The sequence below is a fragment of the Engraulis encrasicolus genome, chromosome 20, assembly GCF_034702125.1.
Source record: "Engraulis encrasicolus isolate BLACKSEA-1 chromosome 20, IST_EnEncr_1.0, whole genome shotgun sequence".
In the NCBI taxonomy this organism is placed as follows: Eukaryota; Metazoa; Chordata; class Actinopteri; order Clupeiformes; family Engraulidae; genus Engraulis; species Engraulis encrasicolus.
In genome coordinates, this window is record NC_085876.1 from 23,374,807 (window position 1) to 23,387,306 (window position 12,500).

The window sequence follows — 12,500 nt, forward strand, 5'->3', positions numbered from 1 at the left end:
GTAATCTACTTCATGTCAGTGCTTTTGAACATCCATTTGCCTGTCCCTCTACGCTTAAGTTTCTGACACATTCCAAAAAGAGCAAAAACACTGACTGATAATAATCTCTGTGACCTTTAATTCCGTTTGTGTAAAATGACTCCTTAGATAATCTAGCCTGTCTATGCCCTCCTAGTGACGCAACACCTTCGGCATTGCTTCTGGCAGGAACTATACAAATATCGTTTCACTCCAGAGAAATCAGGAACTCCACCCACTTTTTCGGGAAGCAATAAACTCTGAGCTGCTCCAAGGCCCCTGGGTAGAGTTGTGTTCAAGGCAGTGATGTGAATTAAGCAGAGGCGCTCTATTGGGACTAAGAAAATGTTTGGTTTCAACTTCGGCACAGCCTTTTCTGGCCTCGACCAGTAGCAAGTCGAGGAATTCGGGTTAACCAGGGGTCAACATTTGGGAAATGTTATTCGTTATCATCTTGGTCAGACCAACATCTCGGTGTGAGATTTGAAAGTCGATGGTCAGGCAATGGATGTATTTCATCAAATGGATCTATTTCATCCCTTTTACTATTCCTGTCACATCTACTGTGTATGTACCACAAGTGTAGTCTACGTACACTACACATGGGTATAGACCACAGGGCTAGAATATAATGTAACATCATTATTATATATTATTAATAGGCCATATAACCCTACATGGTGGGATACCACATGGAACCACAAAAACATCTGTTGTCTCATACTGTACATTCATTCCTCTCAAGTGTGACTGAGTCAGGCACACATGACTCTCCTCCCAGAAAGCACACAGTCAAAATGCAGTGTTAATTCAAAGCTATTCTGAGACTATATGGTCCCATTCGATAGCCTATTAATGTTCAACTCAACACTGAGTGTATGAAAATGGCACATGTCCAAGTCATAATGAACACTTAGATGATGGTGATGATGGTGGTAAATATTCCTTCAAAATATAACATTTGTCGATTTGTGAATAAGGTAGCATTAATTCTGGAAATAAACTAGGCCTGGTAAAAAAAAAAAGGTAGCACTTTATAATAGTAGGCTGACCATCCACCATGGTTAATGGCTGATTTCACAGCTGTAATAACTTATTCAATCGCTTATAAGTAATTAACTAATCATTTATAGATAGCAGTCAATGATGATTACTATGACTTAGAAATAGGCTATATTATGAGTTTATGTAAATGTAAAACTAACACCTTTCTAACTATAAATCAGTACAACATAGGCCACAGCAACTGACACCTTTAGAATGTTGATGATAAATTTGGGAAGGACAGTGAAAGAACCCTGACAGGTTGTTATGGCACTGTTGTGTCATCCTTTATGACATCATTTAGCTCCATAGTAAAAGTAGAATGTACTGGCCTGCAAATGTATTTCAGGTTGTGATAGCTCAGTGCAGTCACATCACATTTGTTTGCATTGTTTTATTGATTTTTTGTTTGTTTCGTAATGCTTCGCAATAACAAGATTTCTTACAGAAGATGAGGAAAGGTCAGTGCAATTTAATTATATTTCTTTTATTTCACACATTTCACATTTCAATGTTCACAATTAACTTCTTCACAAAACTATAAGATGTTAAGTTCCAGTGTGTAATTTAAGTTGTTTATTTTCAAAATATGTGCAGCCATTTCACAAATGTGACCTTTCCATTAATATTTGCCATGGGATAATATAACGTGCAGTATATAAGTAATAAACTAATATTTTTTTGTTTGGAGCAAAAATAGGTCCTACAGTAAGTTTTGCAGTCAAGTTTTGCTGGTTGCTATGCTGGTTGCTATGCTGGTTGCTATGCTGGTTGCTATGCTGGTTGCTATGCTGGTTGCTATGCTGGTTGCTATGCTGGTTGCTATGGTAATTATATTGGTTGCCATGATGGTTGCTAAATTGTTGCTACCTGTAGTTGCTTGGGCAACCCCTATTGGTTGTTATGATTGTCAATAGTATACGTGGGCGTTTTATCATCCTATTGTAATCGGACAACTAGTCAATCAGAGTGTAGGCTACAAACGCCCCAATTGGAATACGTAGCCTACATCCAATTAAGATTCAGATTGGAAGAGGTGGAGTGGTCCAGTCCCGTTTTCACAAGGCAGCAGGGCCACTGACAGCTCTGGCTGGGCCCAAGACAGTCATCTGAAAGGGCCCCTCTCCTATATACATACAATGTAATGAGAACTCAATTCTGGGCACCCTATCTCAGGGCCCGAGACAACTGACCCCTTTCTTCCCCCTTCGGCTTCCCTGGAAGGCATTGTTGCATTTTTAACATAGGTGTGACTGGCTAGAATGCACAAGAGACTCTTGTGTTAATTTATTAACACTTCATTTGGATCAGACCATTGGATCAAATCTATTCCGACCCGGGAAAAAGTGTCCAATGTAGGCCCCCTAGCCAAAACATAACTCATGAGTGGTAATTAAAAATGGCAGACATTGAGAAGCTCCATCTATTAATGTATGAGAAGTGTACATTTCCAAGTCATAATGAATAGGCTTCTAGAATTTGATGGTGGTGGTAAATATGTATCGATAGATAGATAGTATTTGTGAATTGGCAGCATACACTATGGAAATAAACTACTTAAATAGGTTTACATACCTCAAAAATAAATTGACAGTTTGTGATGAATTGTGTCATACAGTGGTGCTCATATGTTTACATACCCCAGCAGAATATACGCTTTCTTGGCGATTTCTCACAAAATATGAAGGATTACACAAAACCTTTTTTTTTCACTCATTGCTAGTGACTGGCTTAAGATATTTATTAGCAATATTCTGTGTTTACTCTTTCAAAAGCATGATCACAACCCAAACTACCCAAATGACCATGTTCAAAAGTTTACATACCCTAGTTTCTGATGCTGAATATTGCCCTGTTTAACATCAGGGACCGCTCTAAATTGTTTGTGGTAGTTGTGGATAAGGCCCTTAATGTTCTCAGAAGACAAAACAGCACATTCCTCCTGGCAGAATGGTTGTTTCCTATAATATCTTTGGGTGTCTTGCTGGAACCTCACATTTGAGGTTTCCCCTGAGTGGCTCAATGATGTTGAGATCAGGAGAGTGAGACGGTCGCTCAAAAACGTCATTTTATTCTTTCTGAAGCTAATGATGGGTTGATTTGGCTTTCTGTGCTGAAATATTGTCATGTTGGCATGTCCAAACAATGGACCATGTGCAGTTTCAAGGCTGATGAGTGTCAAGTTTCCTCCAGTATTTTTCACAGGGCAATGTATTCATCATTCTGTGAGTATGGACCAAAAGTGTAGTGCATTTGTAACTCAAATGTCCCCATGACATCAGTGGTCCATAACCATGTTTCACAGAAGGGATGGTGTAACTTTCATCATAGGCTCTGTTGACTGTCTCCAAATGGTAACGTTAATAGTGGCTGAAAAAAGTTCAATATTGATCTCATTTTTCCAAATGACTTTGTCACAGGCATTCTGATGCTTCTCACTATGCTATTTGGTGTATCATATGCAAAATAATATGTTTGCATTTTTGTAGTAATGGCTTTCTCCTGGCAACCCCCAACAGCCCATCTTTCCTCAAGTGCCTCTTTCTTGTACAGTTTAAAACATTTTGTCATGTTGTCCTATATTTCACCTGAAGTTATTTTTTGGTTGTCCTATGCCTCCTGAACAATTTCCCTTGCAATGATCATTGCAATGCAATGATTCCCTTGCCCATTGGCTTGATTCCAACCAAACCCCTCATATTGCATTTCTGAATTGTAATTCCAACAGTGCCAACATGACAATATTTCGACACAGAAAGCCAAATCAACCCGTCGTTAGCTTCAGAAAGAATAAAATGAAGGTTTTTGAGCGACCATCTCACTCTCCTCATCTCAACATCATTGAGCCACACAGGGGAAACCTCAAATGTGAGGTTCCAGCAAGACACCCAAAGATATTGTAGGAAACAACCATTCTGCCAGGAAGAATGTGCTGTTTTGTCATCTGAGAACATTTAAGAGCCTTATCCACAACTACCACAAACAATTCAGAGCGGTACCTGATGTTAAACAGGGCCATATTCAGCATCAGAAACTAGGGTATGTAAACTTTTGAACAGGGTCATTTGGGTAGTTTGGGTTGTGATCATGCTTTTGAGAGAATAAACACAGAATATTGCTAATAAATATCTTCAGTCAGTCACTAGCAATGAGTGAAAAAAAGGGTTTTGTGTAATCCTTCATATTTTGTGAGAAATCACAGAGAAAGCGTATATTCTGCTGGGGTATGTAAACATATGAGCACCACTGTACAATGTTATGTATTATTTGTATAGTCTCTGAAGGTCCTCCTGGGCCTGATCCTGGCTCTTCAGGAGGACCCTCTGATGGATCAAGACCAGGACCACCTGCTCCAGGCCCATCTCAGCAGGAGCCCTCTCTATCTGATCTTGAGGAATATGTCCTAAACCTCTCTGATGAGTAAGTTTTTTTGTTTGAGCGATGCTGCAGGGAACAGACCACCAATTTTTGATTTTCACATATGTGCAGTATTTCTCAGCATTATTCATGAATGTGCATATCATTTTCTTCTCAGTGTTTTCAGTACTTAGATTTATTGAATCAAAATTATTAGCATAGCTTAGCATAATCACTAAGTAAGTGGTAACTTTAGCATCAAGACACAAGTGGTTTCTGGATGGAATTAAATTGCCGTTTAACATTCTGGTAAATTTTACATTCATTTTAAAGTGGTTTATAAGTATATTTGATGATGTTTTATTTTGCACCATAGACTTGCATTGCTATGCCTAATTTGGCTATACGTGGCAATGCAAACACAGACGAAAATGATATGCACATTCATGAGTAACGTTTGGAAATACTGCAAATATGTGAAAATCCAAAAAGGGTGGTCTGTTACTTTAAGGTTATGATCATTGCTGCCTTGGCAGAGGTGCATGCTGCGCGCTATGGTTGCTTTTGTGTTTATTAATTTTTTCCAGAAATAAGACCATATTAAAAATATTTACATACTAGGTTAACCTTAAAGTTATCAAAAAGCATTTACAAAAGATGATATGTTGTATTGTGTTGCGTTGTATTGCAATAATGTTGTGTTATTTTATTTTTTTCTGTAGGGAGTGGATGGCGTTTGCAAGGACGCTTCACACCCCTGTGAGTACACCAACCATGGTTCTGACAGTATGAGATTGGTCAAGCCTAACTATCTTTCTGTTAATGTATATCATGTAGATGCACACTGTTATGTAGGACAGTGTTTCTCAACAGGGGTGCCGCGGAAACGTGGCTGAATGTGTGAAATTGACCTAAATAGATAAATAAGTTATGTAATACAATACATATTTGTCTAAATTAATGCTTAGTCAGTGGAATCTTTCATCCACCATTTACGTTTACATTTTTCATCCACTATTTACACAATAAAGTAAATCTAGGTCACCCCAGTTTGGCCTACACATTGCCTGTCGGAGATAAAGCTGCAACTTTGTACGTCTCCAAATGTGTTACTTATCTAAGCTTGTGTGGTATCGTATGCAATACCAGGTTACGGCTTGTTGGTTTGGGGTACCTTGAGATTTTTCATGAATTGAAAGGGTGCCTCGCCTAAGAAAAGGTTGAGAAACACTGATGTAGGCCTTCTTAAAGTTGCCAGTCCTTAGTTTTGTTTATAAACAAACAAATGTATCTTTATTTGTCCCCAGATGACTAGGACACACTTCCTGCACATATGTCGGGCTATCCATAGAGTGGTCTGCTTCAGCTCCATCACTTTGGTCTTGCCCGCCTATGTGTGCATGGCCAAGGATGATCAAATGTCTGCAGGGATTAAAGCAAAAAAAAGTCATCTGACTGAACTTTTTTTACCGGTTAGGCACCCGATCGAGTATCACTCCGTAACCCAACGAAAACCAATGTAGCCAGGCTCTGCCCTCATAACGAAACATACACTGGTTTTATGCAAGGAACGGTGCCAGAGCCAACACTAGGCATAGGCAGACAGGGCAGTCGCCTAGAGCAGAATAGGCCTATGTCTTGAGGGCGCCAGTAAAACCAAAAAGTGCCACAAAATCAGAACTTCAACCAACATAAAACTTTACACTTCACATTAACAATGAATATTCATTATACACTCAGTAGGCCTATATACACACTCAGTATGAATGTACCTGTAGGTACTAGATCAGATGTGCTCAATCAGATGTAGGCCTACAATGCTATGTTTACAGATGCCAATTTCTAAATACAAGAAAAAGCAAAGAGGGAAAGGGGCAGGCCTAGGCCACCAGATTGACTAGAAATGGCCGAGAATGGAGGGATAATGGATACTATATCAGACTGCAAACATTGAACTGCAATTTGGTTCATGTTTTGGTTATTTCCTCTTATATCTACCCATTATTTATGAATTGTTCACAACATTATGCAGAATGGATTCACAATGAGTGTTGCTTCAAAATGGTCTAGCTGATATCATAGAATTATTGAGTTGGAATTGCAATGCGTTGATACAGTGATCCCATTATGGTTTTTTTTTAGTAGTAGGCTATATTTTTCTTTCCCATCAGAATGGGCAAACACTGTTCTGGTGAAAGCACTGGTGCGCATTGCTTGCAGTATTTCTGACATTTAAAAAAAATAATGCACTGGTCATAGCAATCAGAGGGAGAAAACTAGTTGTTGGTTATTTTGTATGTTTTTCACTATTCATCCTGTAGTCTACCTCTTGTGTTCTAACCGTTTTGAAAACCTATGGCTACCGGTACTTTTTTTGCTTCTCGATGTGCGGTGCCAGGCACACGCTTACCATTGATTTAAAAACGTCCCCGATTCCTACTCGCACTCGTGTTCTCTCCTACAAGCGGACACGACACAGTCGACGACATACGTCTGTCGTTTAAACAAAAGTAACACACTTTCCCAAGCTTGTCGCGCAACTTTCCACTCGAATCAAGACAAACCACCCACCCATCAGTCCTGAGTGCGCAGTGCGCAAATAACTGAACTGAAACGAAACAGTCCGAGAAGATGGGCACAGACGTTTAGCCACTCAAAAACAAGCACACACACAACTGTTGCTGCACACTACTCCAGTTAGCAAAAATAGCATCACACAGTAGCCTACAACAAGCCTTGAAAGTGAAAGAAACACCGAAAAGGGATTTATTGACCATGAGTCCACCCATCAGAACACTGTTTCCCAGAGCAAGACGCATAAAATATTGGCTCTGCCAGGGATATCCTCCGTGACCCCTGTAAAATGCAACCCATTTTTAACTTATTTCTTAAATATATATCGGCAACAACAAAGTTAATATGCTATGATTACAAATGAGACTGTACATTATCCGTTGTCAGAAAGACAACTAGAGCTAGTTCTACACGTAGCCAGTCAAACGCGCTTAACTTTGAGGATGAAAGGCATGGTATTACGCATGGCATATCCTAGCTAGCTGCCAATGATAGCCGTCCCATTAGAGCTATGAATAATGTTAGTAAAAGTCACAATGCTTAAAAGGCAACCCCTTCATGAGAAGGACATCATGCGCAGTCGAAGTAAACTATTCATTTTTTTCTAACTATCCGCCACGGCAGGTGCAATGATAATGGAAACATTTGTGTCCTACCTTCTTCAAGCTATGCATTCCATGCATATGCATTATTAGCCCATATTGGAATATCAGTCCAACTCATTTAATGATTGTCATTTCATGGCACTTTAAACATAGTATTACACTTATTTTCTTTTCTGCCATCAGCAACAATGTTGGCTATTTGTTTTTTTAATCTCTCGCGCTGCGCCGCAAACCGAATTGCTGACCGCATCGTGTACTTTTTTTTTTTTTTTTTGGAACACGGAAGAAAAGGGGATGGCTCAAAACTACTGAGTGAATCTGTTGTATGACACCACCGGTGATGGCGCGTGTATAACTAAATCAGTACACCAAACACACCTCTCCTTCCCTTCTCATGACCAGGAGTGCTCACGATTTGAGTTCAGTTGGAAAGTAAAAATTGTAAATTAATTGACATGAATTATAAAGACGGAAATCCGTCCAAACGAAAATCCAGTTGACGGAAATCCGTCATAGCGACGGAAAACTTTAATCCCTGTGTCTGGCAACAGGCCCTCAACTCCCACCAGCGTCACCTTGCCATCTGAAATCGCCCCAAAAGGACCTGGGAGGGAAATTTTCCGCAAGTTGAAAAGTGCTCTTGGAAGCCTACGGAAGTCAGTGACACCACAGCCAACTCACTCAGCTGATATACCTGCTCAGTGCCCTATGGCGGTAGAACGTGTTAGTGAATCCCATGACCTGATCTGCATGTCAAAGACCCTGGAGAGACTCTTATCAAGTGACAATATTGACAACATCGCCAAGGGCCTTGTGGATCAAATTCAGGCTGTTCGGCAGGACAGGACCCCCACTCCCACTGCTCTGGATGGAAAAAGTAGCCCTGGGTCTGAGAGTCAAATGGCAGCTCACCAGAAGACACTGAGTGCCACTCAGGTAGTGTATTCTTTCACCGAGCATGCCATCAAGGGATTGCTGAAGTCCCATCTTCTCCCTCTGGTGGAGTGGAATGCTGGTCGAGACGTTGCTACGTCCGGAAGCACCATCTCCGAGGTCCTAAGCCCACCAGCCAGAGATTCTGCTGATGAATCACTTCTTGGACTGGATAAGCCTGACTGCAGTTGTCTGGTTGCCAAGCTATTGCAAACACTGCCCAGCGTTCCCCATCAGCAAACAGCAGACTCTACAACTTTGGCCAGATCTACCTCTTCTGCCACTGAAGTTGCAAATGTCTTCTCTCAGCTCATGACCTCCCAGGTCATTGACATGATCGACTCGGAGATGGCAAAACATCTTGAGCAGATGAACGAATTAACTTTGGATGAAACAAGGATCCTGTCAACGACGCCTGACAAAGATGTGCTTGGCAAACGCCTTGCCTCTGGCACCGATTCTCAGGGTGCTTTGATATCAAGACTCCTCAAAAGGTTCCTGTCCCAATTCAAATCAACCGACTTGGAAGTCCTCAGTGCAGTCGACAGTGCCAGTGCCACGGCACCCACTAGTGAGAAGACACAGTCCGCATCTGCCAAACTCGAAGATGTGCTAGGGCTCTTCACAAGTGTGATGGTTCACAAAGTGTTGGAGATCCTTGATGCCGACTTGGAAATGAAACAGGACGGAGACCTCGACCTGACTCAGAGTGCACTCAGCATTCCACTGAGCTCTGTAGCTCCTTCCATGCCGCTGCCAGAGTCCACCATCTCTGACATATACAAGTATGTGACAGCCCGTGACAAACAGTTCATCTGTGCTGCTTGCAAGCGTCCTGGAGACACCAATGACAATGGCTGTTTGGTCACAGCACTGGTGCTGCGTCTGTTGACCAAGATGCAAGACCAGCAGACCGGCCCTGTGGATGCTAAGACAGATGCCCAGAAGCTGCTGGAACGACTCTTGCTTGAGTTCACCAGCGCATCAGGCACTCTGGACTTCAGTGCATATGAGAACAACGCCAAACTGCAGTCAATCTACCGCGCCCTGAACACGTTCCTGCTGAAGAACTTTGGATCCGAGGCCATCCTGCAGAAACCAGCCGATGCAGAAGACACCTCATTCGATGACCGCTTGATATCAGCATTGACCAAAGAGCTGCTGAGCCGGTGCGATGTGGAAGTTACAGCTATCCCATCAGCCTCAGGTGGTGGTGCCCCATCAGCCTCAGGTGGTTCCCCATCAGCCCCAGGTGGCCCACCCACACCTGAGCCTCAGGCAGCAAGTACAGGCAGCAAGACACGCAAAACCTGGTTCAGCTTCAAGGTGAATGAAAATTAAACTCATTTGTTTGTTCATTGATTGATAGCGTAATTCTGTCGATAGTGGTTTTAACATATGGGAAAAAACACCAGACATCATCATGTGTGTGATTTGCTCCTCTAGATCCTAAAGAGTCGCAGCAAGAACAGAGTGTCTCCCTCTGGTGCCATTCCTCCTGACACAAGTAGGCGTTACCTGACATTTTACCGTTTGTTTGTCATTGTGGTGCCTGTATTGTTGATGATGTTCTTCTTGTTGTTGATTGTAATTGATGTACTAGGTGATTACCTTATTGTATTGTTTGTATTGATGTTCTACTTTGTGGTTAGTAATTGGGGTACTGATTTTTCCCCTCCTTCAACAGATCAGAGCAATAGCGCTGATGCATCTGTGCTTGTCCAGAAGCCTCGTAAACGCTCACTCTTCATCAGATTGTTCACGAGTTGCTTCAAAGGCTCTGAGGAATCCTGAACACGCACACGCACACGCACACGCACACACACACACACACACACACACACACACACACACACACACACACACACACACACACAAAGGCCACATCTATACGACAACGCTTCAAGGTTTTTTTTTTTTTTTTAACAGAGTATGAAATTTATTGCGTCCACAAAGAAATACCTCTTTTAAATATCAGGTCCTCATGGCAACAAAACGCTTGCTGAAAATTATTATGAGGTGATAATGACAAGTCGGACTGTGCATTCTACTCTGCTTTTCATACTTGCAGTCCACGTGCAAGGCCAGCCCTGTCCACAGCGCATGTTTTAAAATGAGCTTGGTGTTGGGTAAAATGTAATTAAGTATTAGTCTCTCCTTGTTTTGTCGCTCCCATTGTCTGGAGCTGATGCAACACTTTTTGCTGGTTGTGGTAAATTTGCACAATTCGCTGTTCAGAGGCTCGTGTTCACCATATGAACAGCGCTGTTTATGAACTGACGGTTTATATGAGGCAAAGAGTGGCATACGCCTGCGGACAGGGCTGGATTAATGCACAGGCTAGATGTCTGCAGCCTAGGGGCCCCCACCTGTCAGGGCCCCCCCGCAGGCTAGATATGGCTGCAGCCTAGGGACCCCAAAGGCTAGATATGTCTGCAGCCTAGGGGCCCCCACCTGCCAGGGAGCGCCCACACGCTAGATATGGCTGCAGCCTAGGGACCCCTCAGGCTAGATATGTCTGCAGCCTAGGGGCCCCCACCTGCCAGGGGACCCCCACACGCTAGATATGGCTGCAGCCTAGGGACCCCTCAGGCTAGATATGTCTGAAGCCTAGGGGCCCCCACCTGCCAGGGGGGCCCCACAGGCTAGATATGGCTCCAGCCTAGGGACCCCTCAGGCTAGATATGTCTGAAGCCTAGGGGCCCCCACCTGCCAGGGGGGCCCCACAGGCTAGATATGCCTGCAGTCTAGGGCCCCCTCAGGCAAGATATGTCTGCAGCCTAGGGGCCCCCACCTGCCAGGGGGCCCCCACAGGCTAGATATGCCTGCAGTCTAGGGCCCCCTCAGGCTAGATATGCCTGCAGCCCACGCCAGGGGTTAGGGCCCTGATTGGCCAAAAGTTTTGTGACAAGATGGAATATTGGAAAATTCAGCTGTTGTGTTGAGTGCAGTTGGTAAACATGTCACCCTTAATTCATAACTCGCAATTATGACACTGCCTACATACATTTGTCCCAAAATGTGCCTTTTAGGGGGGCCCACAGCAACCTGTAGCCTAGGGGCCCCAGGCCATCTCAATCGGGCCCTGCCTGCGGAGCTCCATCGAGGGTGGACGCGACAACCAAACGATAAACAAAAATATCGGATTAAGTGAAAAACGTTGTATAGCTGGCCCCAAACACACACACACACACACACACACACACACACACACACACACACACACACACACACACACACACACACACACACACACACACACACACACACACTAAACATAAAGACAATAAAAAACAAAAATATATAAACCAATAAAAATATATAAAACATACATTGATTGTCTTGTGTCTTTGAGGCAACAGATGAAACAAACACAGTATTGTTCTCTGTATGGCAAGTGAATTTCAATGCCACTCCAGTGTCAAGTATCCTGATGTGCTTTGACAGGAACAGCACAACACAGGCTTGTCAATCATGTGCCAACACATTGATATGTTACGCATGAGATGATCTCTGTGCTCTCTTTCTGAATATACAACATTGAGCTGCCTGTGTGTGTGTGTGTGTGTGTGTGTGTGTGTGTGTGTGTGTGTGTGTGTGTGTGTGTGTGTGTGTGTGTGTGTGTGTGTGTGTGTGTGTGTGTGTGTGGAGACGAGCGACATGCTCAAAGCAGATCTACATGGGTCCTCTGCTCTCTGCGCTGTCCTCTCCTCCCCTCTATCTGTTCAAGTCTATTCTCTTCATGTGTGCACTCTTCTTCCCTCTCCTCTCCTGCTGTCTCCTCTCCTCTACTTCATTCTTTTCATTCATCACTGTATATTCTTTATTCTGTGCTATCCCCCGTCCTCTCCTTTCCTTTCCTTTCCTTTCCTTTCCTTTCCTTTCCTTTCCTTTCCTCTCCTCTACTAGTCTTTCCTCCTGTGCTCTCTCCTTCCTTCCCCTCTCTTCTGCTCTCTCTTGTCTGCAGCC

General features: G+C 43.0%; 2 protein-coding genes across 2 annotated transcripts in view; one reads left to right on the forward strand and one right to left on the reverse strand.

Moving 5' to 3' along the window:
* Positions 1-12,500, reverse strand: part of LOC134436418 (ubiquitin-conjugating enzyme E2 E2-like) — an 84,451-nt gene that overhangs the window by 34,705 nt on the left and 37,246 nt on the right. The gene's annotated exons all lie outside the window — the stretch shown is intronic.
* LOC134435791 (uncharacterized) lies at positions 8,143-10,382 on the forward strand. The gene is made up of 3 exons (XM_063184835.1): positions 8,143-9,857; positions 9,978-10,038; positions 10,219-10,382. The coding sequence occupies exons 1-3, from the start codon at positions 8,307-8,309 to the stop codon at positions 10,323-10,325; spliced, it is 1,719 nt and encodes a 572-aa protein (XP_063040905.1). The 5' UTR covers positions 8,143-8,306; the 3' UTR covers positions 10,326-10,382.